General features: G+C 41.5%; 1 protein-coding gene and 1 long non-coding RNA gene across 5 annotated transcripts in view; both read right to left on the bottom strand.

The window, feature by feature from the left end:
* Positions 1-4,170: 4,170 nt before the first annotated feature.
* On the bottom strand, positions 4,171-21,152 carry LOC122461274. The gene is made up of 3 exons (XR_006283160.1): positions 20,247-21,152; positions 12,640-20,071; positions 4,171-4,840 (listed from the first exon to the last, which is right to left on the bottom strand). It is a non-coding gene; the product is annotated as an uncharacterized LOC122461274 (long non-coding RNA).
* Positions 21,153-24,310: 3,158 nt separating this feature from the next.
* Positions 24,311-27,147, bottom strand: part of TM2D1 (TM2 domain containing 1) — a 42,806-nt gene continuing 39,969 nt past the window's right edge. For all 4 annotated transcript variants that reach the window (XR_005294357.2, XM_038412506.2, XM_043520336.1 and 1 more), the window contains one exon: positions 24,311-26,958. Coding sequence is in view for 2 of the 4 variants with exons in the window: in XM_043520336.1 (XP_043376271.1) it covers positions 26,873-26,958 (86 nt within the window). In the remaining 2 variants the exon portion in view is untranslated. The remainder of the gene's footprint in view (positions 26,959-27,147) is intronic.

Here is a 27,147-nt window from a genome sequence, read left to right as displayed (position 1 = left end):
TTAGGAACAAACAACACTCAATCAGGTATAATTCTCACAGAGGAGGAGAGACACGCTGCGTATTTCCTGGCTACCTAGAAGGAACTGCTTGTACTCTCACAAAGGCTGAAATGGCACATCTACATTGCAATAAAAAATCTGTGTCACCGAGTCTCAGAGCCCGGATTGGCTGACCTCCCAGAATGGGGAGGGTCTTGTAGCCCCAGCTCCAGCCCAAGCCCAAACGTCGACAATGCACTTTTTACAGCCTGAGCCCACTGAGTCCGAGTCAGCTGACCTAGGCCAGCTGCGGCCATGCTGTGGGTCTTTTATTGCAGCATAGCCAGAGACATGCAGCAAGGCCACAGAGATGCCAGAGAAAGAGTCAGACACCCCAAGCACTACATTGCAGAAGTCAGTGGAATTACACTGGTGTGAAATCAGTTTAAGTGAGATGCGTGATGTAAAATAGCAAAAGGAGAAAAGATGTAGTTAACAACATTCTCGAATCTGTGCCTGCTAAACAGTATTGCCAACCCCGAATGCCCTGCGGCAGGTCCTCCAAAATCATGAAATTGCCTTAAAAATCATGAGATTTAAAAAAAAATAAACAAACAAATTGGAGAGCTCTTTTATTTGCCTTCCAGCTTCTGAGCCTTCAGGGTGCTGTTGGATTGTGGTTTTCTGTTTTTCTCTGCAACCACAAAGGCTAGAATCTTACTTTTTCTAAATAATGAAATCTGAGCTTCTCACCTGATCATTTGTCTCCAGGACTTAAACAGAAAATCAAATATCATGACATGGGGGATAAACTGTGGGAGTTGGCAATGCTGCTTAAAGCATATCTCCTTATATGTTCAAGGTGCCACAACCAAGTTAACCAACGAGCTTCTTTTTGGGGATAATGTGCATTGGAGACATGGAAGTACCATGTACATACTGCACATCTTTAGGTGCGGTTGAATATTATCCAACAGCAGGATCGGAGTGGCTGTGAATCATTTATAATAGAAGGGACCATATCTGTGAAGAGGAAAGTGGATATGACTTGACTAAAGCTCAGAATATCTGGGAAGACTAAATTGCAGCTGGTGATGAGCTATTACCAGCAACAACTCCATGTCCCAAAAGTCACTTGGATTTGTCACTCTCCAGGGCTCACAGTGTGGCTTTCCCAGTCCATCCCAGGCGGTGAGAAACTAAAAATCAGTGATCAAATACTGCCTGACATTTATACAGCACCTTTCATTCCAAAGAATCCCAGAATGCTTTTATAGGCATAAACAAATACTGTATGCATTGGGACTACTTCACCCACGTCTGAAACACAGACACCTCTGGAGTGGGCTATGTGCACAAGAACACTACTTACTAGTTTGGAGAAAGCATTGAGGAATAACATATCCAGCTGCAAATGTAGAAGGAAGTTAGGGAGGCAGAATATTGCAGGATTTAATCAGGACACAAGAGTTAAAATGCCTACCTTATGAATAGTGCCATGGAATCTTTCATGAGTGCAAGTGATTGGGACCTTGATTTTACATCTCGTCCAAACGATTAATTTTCTGCCCCTGAGAGTCTGACATCCTTGTTTTCCAGAAAACATACATGCATTTAGCTCAGCTTCCTGAAATGCTCAAAAGCAATTATTAAAAATACTCCCAAATAATTCTAAGTGATGACTTCCACCTCCAAAGCAATAAAGGATTTGCAAAGGTACCAGGGGTCATATCTTGTAATACCAAATAGCTGAACATTCACTTCCTTTTCTCTGCCTTATCTAGATTTTTACAGGGACCTTTATGAAGTAGTTACTTCACTGTGTACACAATTAAACATATAGATATAGCCTCTTTTTAATCACAATTTACGATCCTGCAATGAGTAGAATACATTCTTCCCCATAAAAACTTAGCTTTTTTGCATGTTACTTCTAAAGACCTTGTGGGTTATATTTTCAGCATTGTGCACCATATTTCAAGGGGGAAAATCAATGTGCTTAAATTATTAAAAGTCTAAGTATCCGTTACGGATTCAGTCAGGTGTTGTAAAACTTACAGTACATCAATTTACTTGTTATATTAATTTTAGACATGTGCCTTGACATGAGAATTGAAGGCGTTACATCTCTCTCTTAGCTAAACAGAATGGAAGTGGCTCTAAAATATAGACCCTCTTTGCCTTTTTAAGATTTATATTGAGTGGGTAGCTCTTCTCTGAGTTAGAATGCAGGTGAATGGCAGGGCTGCATTATAAATGCCTGAGGTAACTATAAAAATATAAATGGTATAAGGTTATTGATTTTTTTCTTGAGACCACAAATTAGAAATGGCACTGCTAAAAATCACAAGTCTATCCACAAATTTTAATTAAAACATAAATAAATCATTTTAGTTGCTGCACTTACATATAAACAATGAGAGAGATGGCACACTTACAATTACTTGTCAACATTTTGTGACTAATGAATCACTGTAAAAATACAATCTAAAGCGACTGAATTGAAAACAGATTCCAGAGCTAACTAATATCACATGCAAACCATCTAAAGCTATTACAGCAGGAGGCACTGAAACCACATATCAGGTTTGGGAGGGGGAAATAATTTTAAGTACAGCAATACTATTTTATTTTATTAAATAAAGTGAAACACTGTAATGAGATATTACAGCTGCAGCACTTTTGCCACATTATGGAGTAATGTTTTCCCCGGTCCTTGTAGCAAACAATAACCATATGCTATATTTGTTACCAAATGTTTATTTTATTTCTTCATTAGAATGCTGAAGAGAGAGTTTTTTGTGGTTGTAAGCACTCTAGAAGAGCTTTTAATCAAACCTGCAGGGTTCAAAACATTTAATATAAAAGAAATGTTCACATTTACCGTCAAATATTCACTAGCAGGAAAGAACGAGGAATATTTGACCTTGCATTTGCTATGTAGGAGAATGCAAAAGCAATACCTAGCACTTCCTCTGTACAGATGAAAGTGTTTTACAAAGCTGGGCTAGCATTATTAGCCCCATTTTACAGATGGGGACTCTGAGGCAGAGAGTTGATCTGTCTTGCTCAAGTTCTAACAGGGAGTAAATAAAAGAGACAGTAATAGAACTTGGGTCTCCTGGCTAAAAGGCCATTGACTCCTACACGTTGACTCTCTAAAGGACCTACCCCAAGCTGTATAAGCTAAATGGGAGGAAAACGTACCAGTAGGTTGCATTTCATCTGATAGTATGTGCCAGTATGAGACTGAGCAAGCGATTTAGGCAAAGGTGGCAGAAAAGCTTGTGGTCCCATCTGTGTCTAGGCATAAAGACTAATGAAGGGTCCCTAAGTTTCTTATAGGTACTTCTCACAGAAAAGATTCATAGATTCCAAGGCCAGAAGGGACCACTGTGATCATCTAGTGTGACCCATATAACACAGGCCACAGAGCATCCCCAAAATAATCCCTAGAGCAGATCTCTTAGAAAAACATCCAATCTTCCTTTAAAAATTGTCAGTGATGAAGAATCCATCACAACCCTTGGTAAATTATTTCAGTCATCAGTTATTCTCACCGTTACAAATTTATGTCCTATTTCCAGTCTGAATTTGTGTAGATTCAGCTTTCAGCCATTGGATCGTGTTATCCCTTTCTCTGCTAGATTGAAGAGTCCACTATTAAATATTTATTTCCCATATAGATACTTATGGACTATAATCAAGTCACCCCTTTACCTCCTCTTTCTTAAACTAAATAGATTGAACACTTTGAGTCTACCATTGTAAGACATACTTTCTAATCCTTTAATCATTCTTATGGCTCCTCTCTGAACCTTTTTCAATTTGTCAACAGCCTGGAACTGTGGGCAGGAGAACTGGATCCGGTATTCTAGCAGCGGTCACACGAGTGACAAATATAGAGGTAAAATAATCTCTGTGCTCCTCCTTGAGGTTCCCCTATTTAGTTTTTAAATCTCCGACCTGTTGCTAAGTTTTACAGTCACAGATGAGATAGGTTTCAGAGTAGCAGCCGTGTTAGTCTGTATTCGCAAAAAGAAAAGGAGTACTTGTGGCACCTTAGAGACTAACAAATTTATTAGAGCATAAGCTTTCATGAGCTACAGCTCACTTCATCGGATGCATTTGGTGGAAAAAACAGAGGGGAGATTTAGACCATCGGATGCATGAAGTGAGCTGTAGCTCACGAAACCTTATGCTCAAATAAATTTGTTAGTCTCTAAGGTGCCACAAGTACTCCTTTTCTTTTTGCGAATACAGACTAACGCGGCTGCTACTCTGAAACCTATGCTTGGAGAGGAAGCCTAAAAGGAAAACCAGGTTCAAGAGAGATTAGGAATTGACTCACGGGCAGTCTTTTTTCTGAGTTAGTATTGAGCCAATGCCTCAGCATGGTCTTAAGGGCAATGAGATGCTGTCTTTCAGATGAGATGTAAATCCTGAGGTCCTGATCAATTCTGGTTTGTAGAGATCCCTTTAATTAAAGGTCAAATTTATTAACTATCCATACCCCTGGTATGTGTTAGCCTTGACATCTTGGCCAAACTTCATCTCAGGTGTTCACATTCCGTCTGTCTCAATTCCATCTGCAATATAAATTGGTTACAGTGGCGGTTCTCCAGCTGGTATAAATAAGCATAGATCCAATGAAGTCAATGGAATTAAGATGATTTACTTCAGCTGAGGATCTGGCCCCATGATTTGGGGTTTTTCCCCCTAATTCCTTATTAGTTGTTGCTCTGTACTTTTCAAGAATTGCCATATTCCATTCCAGAAGTGACTTTTTTCAGTGGTGGAGGAAGTGATTCTGTATATATATACTGTATACTTGCTGTAGTTTCCAAAACAGTTGGTGATCCTTTAAAAAGGAATGATTAAAAAAAGTAACATATTATTGCAACACAAGTGGTTCCTCCGCACTGAACTATGGAAAAAGCGGTGTCAAAAAGCCACGTTTTGCCCCATCCCCACTCGGTGCAACATAGCTTAACCAGCGACTCTGGCCCAGAAAACCAAATTAATATTTTTAATTTATGTAAAATATTATGATAAAAATACACATTAGTTTTAATTACAGCATATGTTTTATATGCGTATCACAATATGTTACACAGTAATTGGTGCTACAAAGGAAACATCTCACTTAAAAAATGTAATGTCACCATAGTATTGCAGTCTAGGAACTGGTAAATATTATGACTTAATGGGATAAAGCTAGTAGCACACATTTCCTATATACACACAGACTCTGTCAGGGCCAGTGTTTTGAAAGGCACAGTTCTGTGCATTCCTGATTTGCACTGTCATTAGGAGTTTTGTGCACATGGTAATGTGCTTTCAAAATCAGCCCCTCGCTGAGTTGCAGGTGGAAAGTCCTGGTGTATGTGTAGGATGTACCTGAGGATCCTCATAGGAAAGGTAGGTGGGATGCAGAGTGTAGGCAGCGAAGCAAGTCATTAGTACATCAGTTGAGCCACTCCTTGCTACTCCCACAAATTAGTTGGGCCAGAATTACTCCCCTGGCTCCACAAGATGTGCCTGACTATCCAACCATAAACGGAAGGATAGCCCCACAAAGTTACCTAACACTGCTCTGCAGGTGGGTTGGGTCAGGCTTCAGCCTGGTGACCACCAACAAGCCAACTCCAGCTTTCGTTTAACATCAAGCCTTAAGGCTCCCATCCCAGCTCCAGGTGAGTGAGCAACAGTGTCTTCCAGTGGATAAGACATGGAGTTAGTAGGAAAGAATTGATTTGACAGATGTGAGGCTGGGGGAAAAGGGAATTGACTAGAAACAGGAGGGGAGACAGTAGATGGATTCTGAGGGAGTGAATTGATTGGAGGGATTTGAGTGAGGAGAAATGAATTGATGGATTTGGGGAACAGTAATTGAACGGATGTAGGTGGGAGGAGGGAGGACATTGTGTATTAAATGAAATAAGTCCTTAGTATGCAACTTATGTTCATGATTGTGGCTATTGTAGCTAGATGCTGTTTATAAATATCTGCTTTCTCCATATGAATTTAATCACAAACACACATACACATGGCATCTTCCAGAGAGCTCATTGTAGGCTGCTCAAAAAGGCATTGTCTAGGCTGCCCAAAGTTTACCAGATTGGCTCTTCAGGTGCCCTTCCTGGTCCTGTCATTCACTATCACAACTTCATGGCACTGAAGTTTGAAGCTGATCAGTAAACATTACCGTCCGCTCTGCAGAAGGAATCAGAAGCACAAATATGCAGCTCCTGAAAAGCAGCTAAATGGATAGTAAGGATAGTCTAGAGATTAGGGCACTAGTCAGGGATTTAGGAGACCTGCATTCCTCTCTCTGCTACAGAGTTTTTGTGTGACCCTGGGAAAGCCACTTAGCTTCTCTGTGCCTCAGTTCCCCATCTGTAAAATGTAGACAGTAGCATTTCCCTACCTCTCCAGGGGTTGTGAGGATAAATACATTAACTATTGTAAGGTGCTCAGATACAATAGTAATGGAAGCCATCTAAGTAACTTGGAAAGATAGCTGTATTACAATTCCATATTTTTCCATCTGACAACATAAGAACCATTTTGTTCCACTGTCAGATGTGGATGACTTAATGGACAATCTCCAGTTTCCAAACTCTTCCCATGTGACCACAATGAACTTCTGTATATTTATCATTGGGACACTGATTGATTTACTGTTGACATTTAGTCCTAATCTCCTTTACACTGCCAGAGTGGTTTAAAAGGCCCTTAGGATAAATGAGAATTGGGCCTGTTTAACTTTTTTTCTGTCTTGAAAAGAAAGAAAAGATCCAATTTTGTGTGTGACTTATATGATTTCAAGAATGATTGTGACAGGAAAAATGCTGAAGATCCTGATTACAACACATGTTCTTGGAAACAAGATGTATAGTGCAGGAGGCTGTCCCAGGAAGCAAGTTTTCTAAAAATAACATATGCAGATTATGTACATAAAATGTCATGAAATATCAGCACATAAAAATGTGTGGTAGTTCAGGCTGCTGTTGCAATTACAGCTAAAATCTGGCAGATGAACGACATGCAGCATTTGGTGCTGTCTACAGTGAAACTTAGGCATTAGGCCAGTTCTTATTTTCAGCCTGAGGTCAAAGGCAATGCTTCGTCAGTATACATGGGCTTAGATCAGGACATCAAACACAAAAAATATTGTGGGGGACAGGCCAATTTTCTTTGTGGCTAGCCCAATCAGAGACACAGGTTTTACTTGGACAAGTCACAAAATAAAGTCCTAAATTGCTCGGACACACTGACTGTAGTCAGGAAGGTGTGTGGTTGAGTAGTTCAAGAGCAACTTGATGACAGCCCTAATGTACTTTCATGCCAATCAGGCCAAATAATAGCTAGTCTTGTAGTAGAGTAACATCGGCCTTATAACAACATTAAGTTTTGTTTCAACATGCAATAGCTTTAACTACAGGCTTTCTCATGAATGAGAGAAAAAGCTATGGGTCCCAAATTACAGATTGTTGAGGCCCCCTGAAGGGGAGATATGCAAATGAGATTCCTGAGAGTGCAAATATCCCTCTTGTTAACTAGCTATTTCACAACAATGCTGTGAACCACAGATGAGGATCTGGAGACTTAAGGGTCACTATCATCTTTGCAACAGAACAGAGCCAATGTAATGATTCATAAGGCCGAGAGGGTAATGCCTAAGATATAGATGACAAGCGCAGAGCTGCCAGCTATTTGATGGATCCATCTGACATAATCTGATTGTGAACCGAACCTTACGTGTACCAGGTAGAAGGAAGTCCAGTTACTCCAGCCTCTGGATGGGTAGGCTCGTTCAAGGTGATACTCATGCCTTAACATAAATCCCAAGTACAGCGCCAGCCATTGCTATGGAATAAATCCTAGTTCTGCTACTACCTGCTCAACCCCTAGCAGTTTTCAAATTGATGCCCCTATGCTTCTCTCCTACATAAGAATGCCTGGAAGGGAACAAAGTAATACCAAAACCCTGCAACTTCTTTAGCGTCATGGAGGTTGTGCATTGATTGCCCCTTGATCTGCAAGAACATTGAGAGTATGGAGTGGGCAAGAAGTAGGATCTGAAAAAACAAAGAAGGAGTCTGGGATTCACAATTATCTTGGACTCTAACCCTGTGGATCCTAGTTTTTCTCTTTCACCCCTTGTTTTGACAGAGAGCAAGAGCAGTAGCTGTGCTGCCATTGTCTTTTGTGACATCACTGTGCTTAATTTTGCAGTGTGGACTGTGGCAGCCTATGCCAATTGGCAGTGAGCAGCCTGGGTAGCCCCTTCTTTCTTCCTTCCAACATAGTTGCTTTGCACACCACACAGCAAGGCCTATGTTTGCTCTAAGACTGCACATTAATGTGACCATCAAAGACTGATTTTACTGGCAGAGCTGTGATTTGTCCCCAGCAAACCAGCTCTTCCTCAACTGCATTGCAAGGGGAACATTTTCAATAAGAGTCTCTTGAAATATTTTTTCCTGGTCATACTAAACTGATATATCTCAGGGCACACCCAGGGTCTGGCATGAGATTAGTGAATGGTGTGAGGTAAAACAATGATTAGAGATGAGTCTGAACCAAAACCACCTTGGGGAGTGGGGAGATCAGAATCTGAATCTGGATCCAGAGCTGCCCCTGGCTATCATGGGTGAAATCAAATCCTCATAGCTGAAGACCTCTGGTATTTGATGAGCTTGACCCATCTCTAATAACTAAGTAATTTGCACTCATTTAGCCCCTTTCATCAGAGGATCTCAAAGCACTTTGCATTCCTTAATTAAGACTCACAACACCCCTATGAGGTTCTGTATTCAACATACCAAGGTTCTAAAAGATAGAATTATAGGACATATGACATTTTCCTAGCATACGGCTTAGTTTTCTTGAAGTATTATAAATTTTGTTAGAGTACTTCTTTTGTTATTTGTACAGATCTAAATACTGTTTGTTTTACCCAGTGACCTATATAATTCATTTTAATATATCCTTAGGAGCCAGGCTGAAACTGAAGGGATGTTTGGAGGGAATGCAGCTTCCCTTCCTACAATAAAGTAATTGTTTCCATATTTATGGACAAGACAAAAGTGCAGTTGGTTTCCCTTTGTTTAGGGTTTCATGCTGGAATCCTACTTACCAATAGGAAGATTTGTTTGACAATTTAAATATAGCCATTCTAGGTAATAAAAATGAACCCGGTTCATTAGTCCCCCCAACCCCCCGAGAAGGGATGAGTGCACTCTTCTTAACTGCCCATTTTAATAAAATATTAATTTGTAATTTAATTTCTGATGTCCACAATGCATTTTCTATTGGTCCCTCACAAAATCATGACTGTTGTTGTTATAAATGAAAAATACATATTTTGGGGAGATGAGCCCCAAGACTTAAGACAGCAAGCCCCATATGGGTATGCCACAGACAATTGTCAGTAACTATGGTGATTGTGACCCTCAAAACATCAGCATACATTCATTGTAGTTAGTTCATCGGTTCTAGGGTGACCAGACGTCCTGATACAATCAGGACTGTCCTGATATTGAGTTGTTTGTCCCGTGTCCCAACCGATGTATGGTCGGGGTGCCATTTGTCCCGATATTTTGGTGCAGGGCTGGAGTGGATTGGTCATCCTAGCTAGCAGGCTCCCATGCAGCTCTCGGGAAGTGGCCAGTAGGACCCTGTGGCCCCTAGGCACAGGGGCAGCCGGGGGGGTCTCCAGTCCACATGCTGTACCCGCCACCAAAGCCGGCTCCATCATAGCCAGTGGGAGCTCTGGGTGTGGGGCCTGTGAATGCGGGCAGCGCACAGAGCCCCCTGGCCAGCCCTGACCCTAGGAGCCAGAGGGACCTGCCGGCTGCTTCCCTAGAACAAGTGCCGCCAGGACCTCATCCCCGCCCCAGGTGCCGCTGAGACCCCACCCCCACCTCATAGAGTCGGGGTGGCCAGGGGGCTCTGAGCGCTGACCACATCATACAAGCCCTGCCCCCGCAGTTCCCATTGGCGCGGTTCTGGCCAATGGGAGCTGCAGAGCTGGCTCTAGTGGCAGGCGCAGCACATGGAGACACCTCCTGGCTGCCCTGACCCTAGAAGCCAGAGGGACCTGCTGGCTGCTTCCCAGGACCTGCCCCAAATAAGCGCCCCCCGGATCCCACCCCTGCATCTCCTCCCCCCTGCCCCAGCCCTCAGGTGAGGAGGCGAGCGATGGGAAGGTGGCCACCTAGGGGCAATGGGGCATAGATGACATGGTCACATGCACACTGGTCTGCCTGGCCCTGTGCTGCCAGCGTGCCCCTTCCCGTTGGGGGCAAACCCATGCTGCACCACACCGCTGCCCCCCCATGCCCTCTGGATCCACTATGCCCAGCATCCCCCGGACCCACTATGACCAGCACCTCTCACAACCTTTTAACCACAAATGCACACTGCCCTGCACACCACCACCACTGCCCAGCGCCCCCCCGCCCACAGCCCCACCACAGCTGCCCAACACCCCACACAGAACCCCCCCACTCCCTAGTGCCCCAGTGCACACAGATCTCCCCCACTGCCCAGTGCCCTTCCCCACAGCCCTCCTGCCACAACTACACAGTGCCCCACACAGACCCCTACTGCCTAGCGCCCTGACACACAATCTCCCCCACTGCCCCGCACCCCCCAACCTGCCCCCCACTGCTTAGCACCCCAAAACACACATACCTGCCCCACTGCCCAGCACCCTCCACCCCCTCACAGCCCAGCACACCACCACAGACCTCCCAGACCCTCACTCTCCCATGCCCTGCCCCCTCCCCGACCACACTCACTGGTCTTGCTGGGAGGTGAGCTAACTGTCAGCTGGGCTGAGCCAGCAGCGCGGCCAGGGCTGAAACAGGGATCATGAGCCCCTCGTAGCTTCCTAGGGCTGTGTGCCTCACTCCCCCATGGCTCTGGTTGGGGCAGTGTGCCTGTGGCTGCCCCTCCCCCATGTGTCCTGATATTTTACTCTTGTGATCTGGCCACCCTAATCGGTTCACAATCTTACTTTTAGTGGAGGGTCCACAAAAGTTCAGGAGGGCAAACAGTAACATGGGAGAATAGGAAGAAAGATGTGTAAGAGGCCATAGCTCACATAGGACTGTGAAAATTTGTCAAAAGCATTTTGGGCCCTTTTTTTTAAATGGCTAAATAAACTATACATAATATTAGAGAGATCTTGATTTGATTATAAGGTGCTATATAAACATAGCCTTATTATTATGAGATGGATCCAGAGCCTACTGAAGTCAGTGGGAATCTTTCTATGGCCTTAATTTTGCAATTCTTCCTCATGTTGGGTAGTACTTTGCAAACTGTATATACAAGTTTAATTTCCCCTGCCAATAAAATGCAGCCATCTCACCTAAGTGAAGAATAATTTAAATGAAACTACAAGGGAAATGTATTTAGGGGAGATATAAAAAGCACAGTTGCAACTTGGCCAGAATATTAGGGCTAGATCCTTGCACCTACTCTTGCAAAAATTATTGTAACACCTTTAATTACCACAAATTCGTGGTGCTAGTTGTATGTCTCATGTGAAGGATTATTGCTATTTTTTTATTTGTCTTACCAAAGTGCCTTGGTCACGCTAAGGATCCCATTGTGCTAGGTGCTGTAGAGACACAGAACAAAAGATAGTCCCTGCTCCCATGAGTGTACAATCTAAGTCTAAGACAAGAAGAGAAAACAGATGGATACAGATGGACAAGGAGTACAAGGAAACAATGAGAAAATATTGATCATCATGAAAGGCGGTGGTATCAGTGCACCAGTTGCGTAACTTTTGTCAAATTTTTGTAGGCATCATGGCCCTGGGGAGTTTTAAGGAGGGTTTTGAGGGAGGATAATGAGGTAGGGTTGTGGACATTTATGGGGGACCACCTCCCAAGCCTGCGGGGCAGCATGGGAGATAATGCAAAGGTGCTTGTTTAAAAATATAAGGAGTGGGCAATGGAGGATGTCATCCTGGGCCATTGGGAGGGAGGGAGTTGACATTTTGCTAGTAAATGAGTGGTGATAGATAGGCTACAACAGGCCATGGAGGGGCTTGAAAATTAATACAAACAGTTTGTTTGATGCGATAGAGAAGGGAGGACAGCCAGTGGAGGGATAAAAAGAGAAAGGTGACATGGTCAAAGCACAGGCTAGGAAAATGATCTTTGCAGCAACATCCTGACTGGATATGAGTGGGGCCAGATAGCATTTGACATCTGACACCATGTTGGAAGGATTGGTTCAGTTCTGACTCAAAAGAAAGATTGCTAATTATTGAGTCATCAACTCTACTTCCTACAGTATCCAAGGAATTCTTGGAGGTCTCCTTTCCAAGTCCTGACAAGATCCAACACCTCTTAATCCATGCAATGGAATGTGATTGGGATTTTCATAGGCTCATAGAAATGAAGGGCTGGAAGGGACCAGTGATGAAGTCCAGTCTCCTGTGCTGTGGCAGGATCAAATAAACCTAGATCAGCCTGGACAGGTGTTTGTTCAACCCCTTTTTAAAAACTCTGATGGGGATTCCACAACCACCCTTGGAAGCCTAATCCAGAGCTTCACTACCCTTATAGTTAGAAAGATTTTCCTAATTTTTGCCCTTAGTCTCCCTTGCTGCCGATTAATCTCATTACTTACCTTCAGTGGACATGGAGAACAATTGATCACCGTCCTCTTTACAGCAGCCCTGGAAATATTTGAAGACTTGTTATCGGGTCTCTCCTCAGTCTTCTTTCCTCAAAACAAAATATGCCCAGTTTTTTTTAACCTTTCCTCATAGGTCAGGTTTTTTAAACATTTTTTTTTGTTGCTTTCCTCTGGACTCTCTCCAATTTGCCCAAATCTTTTTTAAAGTGTGGCACCCAGAACTAGACACAATATTCCTGCTGAAGCCTGATTAGTGTCGAGGAGAGCGGGACACTTACTTGTGACATTCCTGTTAATACACCCCAGCACCTCGTTAGCCTTTTTTTGCAGTTGCATCACATTATTGATGCATATTCAGTTTGTGATGCACTATAATGTAATGTATAAGAAATTGCAAAGGGGAATCATATTTGGCTCATATTTTCAAAAGTGACTAGTGATTCTTTGGGTGCTCAGTATGAGTCACCCACCCTCTGAAAATCAGGCCCCTTTAAGGTATCTCAGATTAAGCACCCGGAACTACTAATTACTTCCATAGAATCATAGAATACCAGGGTTGGAAGGGACCTCAGGAGGTCATCTAGTCCAACCCCCTGCTCAAAGCAGGACCAATCCCCAATTTTTGCCCCATCCAGGATTGAACTCACAACCCCGGGGTTTAGCAGGCCAAACCGCTCAAACCACTGAGCTAACCCTCCCCCAGTGGGAGTGCCTTATAAACTTTCTTATAAAAGCTTATAAACTTTCCCTTTATAAGCAGAAACAATGGGTCCTGGTCCATGGCTAGGACTTTTAGACACTATGATAACACAAATGATAAATACAATAAATAAAATGTGTCTACAGTCCAACACCTATTTATGCCACTCAGAATGTCCTTTTTAGTAAATATAGCATGTTCTGGCATTCAAAGAGTTAATCTGCTGCCATCTAGTGGACTGTGAATAACTTGCAAGCTGCCTTTATAACTGCCCTATGGAAAGCAGTTTGTGTATTAAGGAAAGACTTTTAAAGTTCTTAATAAATCTAATACTCTGTCAAATTGTCCATGTTACACATTTTTAATAATTCTCTAGACAATAAAGGTTTTTACCCAGAGAGTCAACCAGAATTAAATTACTTTATAACAGATTTTCCCCCCAAGGATACTTCTTACGTAATGCAGTAAGTGCACGCTGTTCCGACAGCTTTCAGAGAGAACAAGGTCTTTTGTATTGAAATATAGAAAGGCAACATGATTAATTAGTTTCTCATTATTTTTCTTTTATTGTATATTGCTAGGGATTTTTTTCCCCCCGAAAGAAACTAACAGAAGAAGAACACTTCCAAAGCTTACCCTCTTGGCCAGTTTGGCTGTGTAAGCGCTAGAAACTTTTATTACAAAAATACTTCTGAGAAGTACAGTCTGTCCTGTAGCTGCTGCACTGCAATGCCTAGCAACCTGATCTCAGAGGACAGTCATGTGAACAACTGAACTGTTTGTTTGCTTCATGTTGAACTATTTGTCACTGGACATTTTGTCTCAAAAGCTTTAATATTTAATTAGATCCGGCCTCACTCTCTGTTGTTATAGTTTTGCAGCTATCTCTGTTCTCCCCAAATGTTGCAGTTTGTTTTCCTGCAGTGCAGGGGCAGTCTGTCAGGGGGAGCGAATTGTGTTTCTGCAGCAGATGTGACTCTTTTATTTCAATTGATTTTCAGTTAATAACTTTTAACCTCCTGAACCAATGAATCTGCTGCATGGTTTATGCATCAAGGAGCAGAGCTGCTATATGGCAGGATGAAAAGTACAGCTGTTGCATGTGTATGGAGCAAATTGCACCATGGTAACTGTTAAAGAACTAATCAGAGACAGGGAAAAACATTCCCAAACCCTCTCTACCTTCTAGAAATATGCCACTACCACCACCAAAGGCTTTTTCAGTGTCAACAGCTAAGAAGATTTATAACTCACTAAAATTCTCTGGGGAACAAAGAACTGTGAGATTGAGCAACACCTCATCTATCCACATGGCAGTTATTTATATAAGGAAGTAAGCAATAATAACATTAACAGCAGTCCTCACTTGCCTTCGTTCTCCAAGTCTACACCAAGAAGGCTTTCACTTTGCTCAATCAAGGAGTTAAGATGATCTGCTATGACTTTTTTTTTATAGAGTGCCCCAAATATTCCAAGGCACAAGGTACCAGGCACAGCCCTGTCTCAAAGGAATTCCAGTCTCACTTGTAGATGTAAGACAACATATAGGAACAAACAAAAGGGTGGGGGGAGGTGGCAAGAGTTACAACAACAAGATAATGTGGTTAAATCTATCTTAGGTACTCAAATGACTGAGCACACTCAAGCTTTAACCTTCACAGGAGTCTCGTTCCCAATTTACAACTGGGAACTGAGGCACAGAGAAGCTAAGTGGCTTGCCCAGTGTCACGCAGGAAGTTTGTGGAAGAGCAGGGACATGAAGCCAGTTCTCCACGTCCTGGGCTAGTGCCAGAACTGCTGGACCATCCTTCCTCCGCTTACTCAGTTACTCCTGGATAGCTCTGGGTTTGAGCGTTTTCTTTCTTAACACAATTTGTGAAGGCAGCACAGGGGAAGTGAGTTTTTAGGAAGGATGTGAATGGTGAGAGTGGTTGCTTAGCTCTGTAACTCCACCTCACTCACTGCTTTTTAGTAGCAGGCCCTCGCCCAGATTCCTTAGTGGTTACTGGTGAATTGCATGCACATAGATGGCAGTTCCTCTTGTGGGAAGGAACATTGTCTTAGTGGATAGTCACTGCCACTGCTGGCCTATGATTAAGAGTTTGCAGGCTGCTTGTGAAACTCTGGCTCTCTGCCATGCAATAGTGCATAGCATCATCAAACACAGTTTTGAATTTTTTGGAGAAGAGTCCAATTTTCTTGAAGAGATTTAGCAGCCAGCAAGGGGTAGACTCTCCCTCTCCCCCCCCCCACCTCCCAGCTGAGGAGGACTAGGGAAGGCAGAGCGGTGTGGATTTCATTCAGAGCTAATTGGGGAAGTGTAGTATCAGGGTTGAAATCATGTGGGCACGGGGATGTTATCTGATACAAATAAAAAAGAATAGGACAGCAGCATGATTCATGTATACAGCCACAATAAATGATTAAAAGGCAATGGACCAAAGCTTGAAAACATCCAAAACATGTATTGGCCAATAGCAGGCAGGGGTCAAGAGCAGGAGGCCATGATACCCACTCTCCGTTGCCAGCCCAGATTGCATCTCTGCACACGAGGGTACTAGAGGACCAAAAGCCCATTAATCCACTACGGACCATGCCCTCTGATGTTCCTCAGGACTGGGCTGGGCAATTGCCAATTCATCACCTAACTCTCTATTCAGTTATTCCCTCTCCTTTTTCCCACACCTCCCCAAACAGCCAGTCAACCCCCAGCCCCATAAAACAACTCTCCAGGTCTAGAACTGTTGCCCTCAATAGGGGCACCTATGAAAGGTGCTACAACATGGTGTTGCTGGGTGCCATGTGCTCCCAAAATCTTCTGGTGGGAGGCTTGCCAGTGGTGCAAACTCTCATAATTTTGAGTCTCATGACACAGTGTCCTTCTTAAAGTTCCAGTTTCTGGAGTCATGTGATTACATGACACTCCCAGCTTTCACTTGAAGGAACAAGTAAAATTTTAGCCCTTATGATTTCAGAGAAAAGCTTGAAAACATGACCCAAGTGCACTCTGAAGGCTCAGAACCCAGAAGGCAAAGAACAAGACCTCGGAATTTATTATTTTTCAAAACTGCATGAATTTTAAGCCAATCTCCTGATTTTTTTAGGCCTCACTCATAACTGTGGCAATGAACTTACCCAGAACAACTGTGAGAAGAACTACCCTCTTCTAATAAAAAAACAGCCACAGAATCTTTATTGTCCACACAGAGGAGATTTTTTGTTTACAGAATCAGCTGAAAGATCCTTAAGGAAAGTGTTAAGTCTGCTCCTTAGCAGGGAAAAGGAGTAGTAACACATGACACAAAGAAAGCAGAGCTATTTAATACCTATTTTGCTTCAGTCTTGACTCAAAAATTTAATTGTGACTGGCTGCATAACACAATTAATATTAACAAGGGGGAAGGAACACAAGCCAGAATAGGAAAGAACAGGTTAGAAAATATTTAGATAAGTTAGAAGTATTCAATTCAGCAGGGTACTTAAAGAACTTGAAGCAACCTTGGAACCATTAGTGATTATCTTCAAGAACTCATGGACGACAGGTGAGGTCACAGAAGACTGGAGAAGGGTAAACATAATATGTCTTCAAAAAGAGGAACTAAGAGGACATGGGGCATTTGGAATCAGTCAGCTTAGCTTAAATCCCTGGAATGATACTGGAACAAATTATTATACAGTTTGTAAGCAGATATAGGATAATAGGGTCATAAAGAAGAGCCAGCATGGGTTTGTCAATAACAAATCATGCCAATCCAGCCTAATTTCCTCCTTTGACAGGGTTACTGGCCTAGTGGATAGGCAGGAAGCAGTACATGTGATTTATCTTGAGTAAAGCTTTTGACACTGTACTACATGATATTCTCATTAGTAAGCTAATGAGATCTAGATGAAATTACTATAAAGTAGGCTCACAACTAGTTGAAAAAACATACTCAAAGAGTAATCATCAATGGTTTGCTGTCAAACTGGGAGGACATATCTAGTGGGGTCCTGCAGGGCTCTGTCCTTAATCTGGTACTAGTCAACATTTTCATTAATGAATTGTATATTGGAATGGTGCATAGGCTTATAAAATTTGTAGATGACACCAAACTGGGAAGGATTGCTAGTACTATGGAGGACAGAGCTAGAATTCAAAAAGACCTTGATAAATTGGAGAGTTGGTCTGAAATCAACAAGATGAAATTCAGAAAAGATAAGTGGAAATTATACTACACTGAGGAAGGAAAAATCAAACATACAATTACAAAATGAGGAATAACTGGCTAGCCAGAAAAGGATCTAGGTGTTATAGTGGATTATAAATTGAATAGGAGCCAACAATGAATGCAGTTGCAAAAAAGACTAATATTCTGGGTTGTATTAACAAAAGTCTCATATGTAAAGACATGGGAGGGAATTGTCTCACTCTACTCATCGATGAGGCCTCAGCTGGGGTATTGTCTCATTTTGGGCACCATACTTTAAGAAGGATGTGGACACACTCGAGAGAGTCCAGAGGAGAGCAAATGGCCTAAGGCTAGAAAAACCTAATTTATGAGGAAAGGTTACAAAAATGGGGTATGTTTAGTCTTGAGAAAAGAAAACTGCTTGGAGACCTGATAACAGTCTTCAGATATGATAAGGGATGTTATAAAGGTGATGGTGATCAACTGTCCTCCAGGTCCACTTGTAGGGGAAAAACTGCAAGTTCCATTTTGTTTAGGCACTTAGCCATTTTATTTGCAAGGAGTTATTTGTCTATCATGTTGGTGACCTTCTTCTTGAGACAATTGATGCCTTTTTCTCTCTAAGGCAGGAAAGAGCAAGGGTCACATGGCCTGTGTTCTGCCTAGTAACAGGAGAGCATAAAAGACTGCTGCACCCAAGTGGAAAGGCTGTCCTTCCTGGTGGCAGCGCAGTACATGTCCTAGCCAAGACTTCGAGGGTTCTACCGAAGACCACAGAAGAAGATCCAAAACTCCAGAGTTCCAGCTATCAGTTCTTGATTGATTCCTATCTTACCTATATCCGGAACTCTTGTGTCTTCACCTTGGTGTCCTAATGTAGTCCATCTGTGATGTCCTCTGTCATGGGTCCATTTCTCTGAACCTGGTGTAGTATGCTGTGTACCTCTGTACCTTACCTGTAGCAAATTCTCCTTTGTCCTTATGGGTTTGGGATCTTTACTTTATGTCAATTTGTTGTGCCAACCTATACCCGTATGCTGGGGGTCCTATAAGTCACTGTTTCCTGTTTGAGTCACTGATAAATAAAGCAGTTTCCTTTATAGTTAATCCTGACCTTAGTTTTCTCTCCGTTGATAGATGAGGTTTGGGAGAACAAGTCTAATGGGTAGGGACTCTGAGGTGTGGAACCTAGAGCACATCCAGTTAATCATAGGAGAGATCTGAGTTCCTGGTTAACACACTGAAGGTAGGACAATAAGCAATCATATTAATCTGCAGCAAGGGAGATTTAGGTTCGATATTAAGAAAATCTTTCTGACTAGTTAAGGATAGTTAAGTACTGGAACAGGTTACCAAGGGAGGTCGTGGAATCCCGATCACTGGAGGCTTTTAAGAACACGTTAGGCAAACACCTGTCAGGGATGGTTCAGGAATATTTAGTCATGCCTCCGCAAGCGGGGGATCGACTACATAACCTCTTGAGGTCCCTTCTAGCTTTACTTTTCTAAGACTCTGTAATAAAACTACATGGATACTATCTTAGGGATTTGAGCCTGTGGTTCCAAGGTGCCTATGTCTCAGATTTGAAATGCATAGACCATAAAGCCATGACCTTGATAGGATATAAAATCAGAAATATTTTGGGCAAACTATTTCTTCTTGCTGATGCTCTCCACAGAACTAGTCAGACAAGAAAGAATCTTGCTCGTCTCTATTAACGCTCAGTCTGTAGGGGAATCAGAGTAGTTCTGATAAAGATATCACATTTACAAATATAGCAGAGTCTGGCTTCACATTTAATTGGCGTAAACTTTTATATATAGCTCATTTTTAAAGTAAGGCCTTTAAAATGCAATTTGGCCAAGTAACTTGTGTAGAGCTAGAATCATGTGTAGTCTCATAGCACCTTTAGTGACAAAAGTAGCACAACTTGTAATATGACCTATGTGTATGCTTAGATTTATGGTGTATTAATTATTTTAATAGCACTTAATGACTTAGTGTCAAAATTCTTTTTCCAACTTTTTTTATTTAAGGGAAAAGCTGTTCTGTCACAATCTCATGCTTCTTCTAGTTGGATAAGCATTTCCTTTGTCCTTGAAACAGCAAAGTAGAATGTGTACCCAGGAGCTAGAGAATGAGAAAGCATTTGCTTATGCATTTGGCAGGTCTGAATTAAAAAACCACACTGGTGTGCTATAATTTTTTGAATTCTGACCAGCACCCCCCTCCTCAGATTCCAATATGCAGTTCTAAAATGTCAAGATAGGCCCATTTAAAAAAAATCCTTTGGAACAACGCATAGAACATTAGTGACCTGCATACAACAGAATGCAGGCCGTGATCCAGCAAAGCACTTAAGTGTAGTAGTCTATTGAAGTCAATGAAATCTCTGAAGTATCTGCTTAACTTTAGCATGTGCTTTGCTGGATTGGGGCCTATGTCTATTTCTCGTCAGAGACAAACAAAACGAGCACTGAATACACACAAAACACTTCTGCCAGTTTTGTTCTTTAAAAGTACTACCTAAACTACACTGGATGGCTCAGAGTTTCTTCTAAATAAAGTAAGAAAAGGAGTACTTGTGGCACCTTAGAGACTAACAAATTTATTAGAGCATAAGCTTTCGTGAGCTACAGCTCACTTCATAAATTTGTTAGTCTCTAAGATGCCACAAGTACTCCTTTTCTTTTTGCGAATACAGACTAACACGGCTGCTACTCTGAAACCTTTATTTAGAAGATGCTTCATTGTATCAAATATTTAATGGAGAGGTTATGATGCCCTGACTTCAGAATGTCAATGCATTAAAATGGAGCACTGCAGAGATTGCTAAAATTCCAGATGATAATGAAGCCAAACATATAGCTATCAGGTTTTTAAGTAACATGTGAAAAATGTACTACCACACACCTATTACACAGATATGAGGTCAAGAAAAAGAAAAGACATATATGAGCTCTGGCTACTCTACTGCTTCTTACAGGTACTGGTGTACTGCATTAGCAGCTACCCTTTGGACTCTGGTGCATAGTTATTACTTGTTCTCCTTTCCCATTATATCAATTTGTAGAACTACTCTACAGACTCGGGGGCAGGAGGGAGGTGGTTTTTGAAATGCAGGTATTTATACTCAGGACAATGTTTTCTACCACACTTCTTGATTAAAATTAACACTTTGCCTGGTTATAACCTGCTTAAACCTTGCATTTTCTGCACGTATTTCAACCTGGCAAGACATCATAATCTTTCTTCACAAATGCAGACCTTGTCATAGTTATTAATGCCTTTGTCACCTCCACAGTATCTTACTGCAATGAGCTCTACTGATCACTTGGAAACTTCAGGTACTAAGTGGCATTTCTCACAGTGAAAATGACACTATTGTTCCATAGTTTTATTTACAGGCGCAACCAAAGTGGCTGGTTTTAATCTAGGAGATCCTAAATGGTTTGTCTTCACTACTTAGGGACTCTGCCCCTCTCCAGTCCAATCACAACAAGTATGATCAGTTGAAGCACTTAGACTAATAGTGGGAGGGAATTTGGGGGCAAGCTGTTAATTGGAGTGAGTCCTCTATACTTAAATTCACTCCCCAAGTTCGTTAGAAAGGGCCCAGATTTATTGACTCTGTTGCTATGGAGTAGCATTGTATATCAACGATGAGTTAGAATGTAAAGAAATAAGAAGCGATGCAATGGATAAGACAGAGTCTGTCTGGGCAAAATTTACATTGGGGAAGAAAACTAGTAAAGCCTCTCCTATGATAGTGCTTGGGGTGTGCTATAGACCTCCGGGATCTAATTTGGTTATGGATAGAGCCCTTTTTGATGTCTTTAATAAAGTAAATACTAATGGAAACTGCGTGATCATGGGAGACTTTAACTTCCCAGATATAGACTGGAGGACCAGTGCTAGTAATAATAATAGGGCTCAGATTTTCCTAGATGCGATAGCTGATGGATTCCTTCAACAAGTAGTTGCTGAACCGACTAGAGGGGATGCCATTTTAGATTTAATTTTGGTGAGTAGCGAGGACCTCATAGAAGAAATGGTTGTAGGGGACAATCTTGGCTCAAGTGATCATGAGCTAATTCAGTTCAAACTAAATGGAAGGATTAACAAAAATAAATCTGCAACTAGGGTTTTTGATTTCAAAAGGGCTGACTTTCAAAAATTAAGGCAATTGGTTAGGGAAGTGGATTGGACTGAAGAACTTATGGATCTAAAGGCAGTTGAGGCCTGGGATTACTTTAAATCAAAACTGCAGAAGCTATCGGAAGCCTGTATCCCAAGAAAGGGGAAAAAATTCATAGGAAGGAGTTGTAGACCAAGCTGGATGAGCAAGCATCTTAGAGAGGTGATTATGAAGAAGCAGAAAGCATACAGGGAGTGGAAGATGGGAGGGATCAGCAAGGAAACCTACCTAATTGAGGTCAGAAGATGTAGGGATAAAGTCAGAGAGGCTAAAAGTCGAGTAGAGTTGGACCTTGCAAAGGGAATTAAAACCAATAGTAAAAGGTTCTATAGCCATATAAATAAGAAGAAAACTAAGAAGGAAGAAGTGGGGCCGCTTAACACTGAGGATGGAGCGGAGGTTAAAGATAATCTAGGCATGGCCCAATATCTAAACAAATACTTTGCCTCAGTCTTTAATAAGGCTAAAGAGGATCTTGGGGATAATGGTAGCATGACAAATGGGAAGGAGGATATAGAGGTAGATATTACCATATCAGAGGTAGAAGCGAAACTGAAACAGCTTAATGGGACTAAATCGGGGGGCCCAGATAATCTTCATCCAAGAATATTAAAGGAATTGGCACCTGAATTGCAAGCCCATTAGCAAGAATTTTTAATGAATCTGTAAACTCAGGAATAGTACCGAATGATTGGAGAATTGCTAATATAGTTCCTATTTTTAAGAAAGGAAAAAAAAGTGATCCGGGTAACTACAGGCCAGTTAGTTTGACATCTGTAGTATGCAAGGTCCTGGAAAAAATTTTGAAGGAGAAATTAGTTAAGGACATTGAAGTCAATGGTAAATGGGACAAAATACAACATGGTTTTACAAAAGGTAGATCGTGCCAAACCAACCTAATCTCCTTTTTTGAAAAAGTAACAGATTTTTTAGATAAAGGAAATGCAGTGGATCTAATTTACCTAGATTTCAGTAAGGCATTTGATACCGTGCCACATGGGGAATTATTAGTTAAATTGGAGAAGATGGGGATCAATATGAACATCAGAAGGTGGATAAGGAATTGGTTAAAGGGGAGACTGCAACGGGTCCTACTGAAAGGCGAACTGTCAGGTTGGAGGGAGGTTACCAGTGGAGTTCCTCACGGATCGGTTTTGGGACCAATCTTATTTAATCTTTTTGTTACTGACCTTGGCACAAAAAGTGGGAGTGTGCTAATAAAGTTTGCAGATGATACAAAGCTGGGAGGTATTGCCAATTCGGAGAAGGATCGGGATATTATACAGGAGGATCTGGATGACCTTGTAAACTGGAGTAATAGTAATAGGATGAAATTTAATAGTGAGAAGTGTAAGGTTATGCATTTAGGGATTAATAACAAGAATTTTAGTTATAAGCTGGGGACGCATCAATTAGAAGTAACGGAAGAGGAGAAGGACCTTGGAGTATTGGTTGATCATAGGATGACTATGAGCTGCCAATGTGATATGGCTGTGAAAAAAGCTAATGCGGTTTTGGGATGCATCAGGAGAGGCATTTCCAGTAGGGATAAGGAGGTTTTAGTACCGTTATACAATGCACTGGTGAGACCTCACCTAGAATACTGTGTGCAGTTCTGGTCTCCCATGTTTAAAAAGGATGAATTCAAACTGGAGCAGGTACAGAGAAGGGCTACTAGGATGATCCGAGGAATGGAAAACTTGTCTTATGAAAGGAGACTTAAGGAGCTTGGCTTGTTTAGCCTAACTAAAAGAAGGTTGAGGGGAGATATGATTGCTCTCTATAAATATATCAGAGGGATAAATATAGGAGAGGGAGAGGAATTATTTAAGCTCAGCACCAATGTGGACACAAGAACAAATGGGTATAAACTGGCCACCAGGAAGTTTAGACTTGAAATCAGACGAAGGTTTTTAACCATCAGAGGAGTGAAGTTTTGGAATAACCTTCCAAGGGAAGCAGTGGGGGCAAAAGATCTATCTGGTTTTAAGATTCTACTCGATAAGTTTATGGAGGAGATGGTATGATGGGATAATGTGATTTTGGTAAGTAATTGATCTTTAAATATTCAGGGTAAATAGGACTAATCCCCTGAGATGGGATATTAGATGGATGGGATCTGAGTTAGCCAGGAAAGAATTTTCTGTAGTATGTGGCTGGTGAATCTTGCCCATATGCTCAGGGTTTAGCTGATTGCCATATTTGGGGTCGGGAAGGAATTTTCCTCCAGGGCAGATTGGAGAGGCCCTGGAGGTTTTTCGCCTTCCTCTGTAGCATGGGGCATGGTTGACTGGAGGGAGGCTTCTCTGCTCCTTGAAGTTTTGAACCACGATTTGAGGACTTCAATAGCTCAGACATGGGTGAGATTTTTCATAGGAGTGGTGGGTGACATTCTGTGGCCTGCGCTGTGCAGGAGGTCGGACTAGATGATCAGAGTGGTCCCTTCTGACCTTAGTATCTATGAATCTATGCTGTGTGGTTCACCATTTACATTGGCTTTTCCCTGTGCTGCAAAGGTCTTGAGGTTTCTGAATGACAGAAGATCTCTTTTTTGGGGGGATGGGGATTCAGAGTCAATCAACTGGCTCTGAGTCAGTAGTTTAACTGTTTAATTTGTTGTGTAATTATGTATTACAGTTCAGCATGCATTTAGGTTTCAATTGGCCTATTTTATACATTTTCTCATAACCTATAATTCAACACTGCATAGTTTCACCGCATGTCAAAAGTAACCACACTCCAGTAGCTTACTCTTTAAAGAGATTTCTTTACCATTAACTTTGTTAGAGTAGACACAGCCTGGACACTGTTAGAGTGACAAGGACTATTTCCTTAATTACTGTACACTGATAATAGCATTTACTCTGGCAGCTCCAGTGCTATTCAATCAAGCGAGATCCAATACAAAAAAGCTGATTTGCCAAAAAAGAGATTAACATAAGTGCCTACAGTCACATTCTATTTTTGAAGTTAAAGCTACTGTCTCTGTGAGCATTTCTTGTGGGAACTTTACGAAGATAAAATGGATTACTCTCATCTGAGATATTTGAGGAGAATTATACTGAATCTCAATTTTTAGACTAATTGCATTTTTAAAGAAAAATAATGAAAACAAACACTGTAAAATAAAGAATTGATTAAATCTGGGTTTGAAAGTGCTAAGGAGAATAGGAAAGGCATATTTATTATCTTATGTGGACACGAATATTTGTCTGTTGTGGTGAATTCTGCACTCCCCAATTTTGTATTGCTGGACTTAGTCATCAGCCGATCTTGTGGTGACTGAAGTTGTTGCTTTTTATAATTAAATGCCATTATTTGCGGTAGATCTCATACACGCTGGAAATGCAGACTTCAGCATTATGTACATTTGTAAGCAGAAGGTTAAGCAGGATATTTAAATGGTGAACTAAAATGAGATCAAAGCTTAAAACCAAATTGCAATGGGGTATGAGAGAGGTGGTAAGTGGACATTAATCACCATACAGATTTAATCAGGTTTTAAGCACTCTTGGGGAAAACACCAAGAATCACTCACGCAAAACTTATGCATGTGAATAACTTTACTCATGGGAGTAGTCCCACTAATATTAAAAGTGTTTAAAAAGATCCGGACCGTATTCTGCTTAAGCTAAAATAGCAACCAGACAATCATTTTGTCCTAAGGGGATCTGAGAGTATGAGTAGTTGTAACCTCACTCAAATCGTCACCCTATGCATGATAACACACATGTGGCCAGAGAGCATAAAGATCCATTTTTCCATGTTCTATCCCTTGTCACCGTCTATTACTCTGACATCAGGATCACAGACAATCAGTTATTGCCAAAGATGGGCCTGCTAAAACCATGGAGCTAGTGCCTTCTCATGGGACTGAGCTCATTGTTTCAGGGACACATTTAGCAATCACAAATCCCGGCTTAGAACACTAGCCCATCTTTACTCTTATTTCAGCACTTGCACAATGGACTTAAACTACCGGTACTACTAAAATAAAAATTCTAAGTGGATAGCAACATTTCCACAGATATACAATTCATTGTGACAAGGCAGTTTTATTAGATGATTGAAAATATTAATATGCTTCACCATTTAATTCTACTCCCCCAAATACAAAACCATACAACTCCCAAACTCCAGCCCATGGCAAGTTTAATGCCCTCTTTGGGATTGTCTCAAAGAGTAGTAAAACAGATCCAACAACCAGGGTGAGTACAAGATGATCTAGTCTTGGCTGGAGGAGGGGAGGGGGCAGTGAGGAGAGAAGAGGTAGAAGTGGGAAGGTGGGAAATGGGGCAGATATCCATCCATTGTTTATATTTTCAAGAAGTAACAAAATGAAAAATTCTACAACCCCTTTATTCTGATTGTAGAAGAGGGACAGTGATGTAACTGTTCTCAGGGAACAATATTCTTATTTTGTGGAAGGAGGTGAGCCAAGATACTTAAGCTCTAGAGAACCTTTAACACAGGAAGCTATTTATCATAACAAGCTTGGTTGATACTGCTCCCATACTGAACCAATTAGATTAGCCTATTTCGTCATACTTCATAACCTGGGATGATAGGTTTCCAAGCATGGTACAGTGCAGTAATTGAATTTTGATCAAACACACATGGCTCATAACCTTGTATGTGAAACTTTCAGAACAGTTCACAGCTTTTAAATATCCAGTCAACATGTTGCCAAAAGTACAGGATGTACTTGATGCAAGTGGGAAGGAGGAGAGAGAGTGTGCTGTAACTTGGTACAGCTGTAAAACAAACATTTTTTATTCTGATTCTGTTCCTACTTTTGCAAAGGAGCTGGGAGAAAGTCAGCAAATGTCAAGTCAGTCACTTTTCATCCCAGCCCCCATACTTCCCAGATATACACTTACATTACCACATGCTTTTAAATTCAAGATATCGTATTAGATACTAGGAATTGTCTGTTAGCATGATGTTCATTGCTCATGCTTATTTAACAAAATAACTGAAAAGTGGTGCACATCATCCTCTTAATAGGGCTACAATGGATGAGATCATGAAATGACAGCCCTAAAAGATAAAAAGAGATTCCTCCTTTTCCCGGCTTCTGCTATTGCCATACAATGGGGTAGTCCTGCTCTCTTCAGACTATGTAGGGACAGTCAGTCACACAGACGTTGGTATCAGTCAGGTCCTTAGTAGACAGTGGCTTCCCATTACATGTTTTCTGTATGTCTTCCTCTCAGTAAATGCAAGGGATTTGAAAGAGGTCTCTAAAGAGAACAGAAAATAGTAACCATTTCATTCCCAACAATTTTTGGTACAAGATGTTTGCCATAAAATATGTCCAAAGCACTGTGAATCTGAACAGCAGAATGAACATTGTGTGTTTTGGTACTTGTTAAAATAATGTCTGATAAATACAGGTTACAGCTGCCACCTGGCCTACAACTATCCTAAGC

The sequence above is a fragment of the Dermochelys coriacea genome, chromosome 8 (assembly GCF_009764565.3).
Source record: "Dermochelys coriacea isolate rDerCor1 chromosome 8, rDerCor1.pri.v4, whole genome shotgun sequence".
NCBI classification, from domain to species: Eukaryota; Metazoa; Chordata; order Testudines; family Dermochelyidae; genus Dermochelys; species Dermochelys coriacea.
This window is presented reverse-complemented; position numbering and strand designations above follow the sequence as displayed.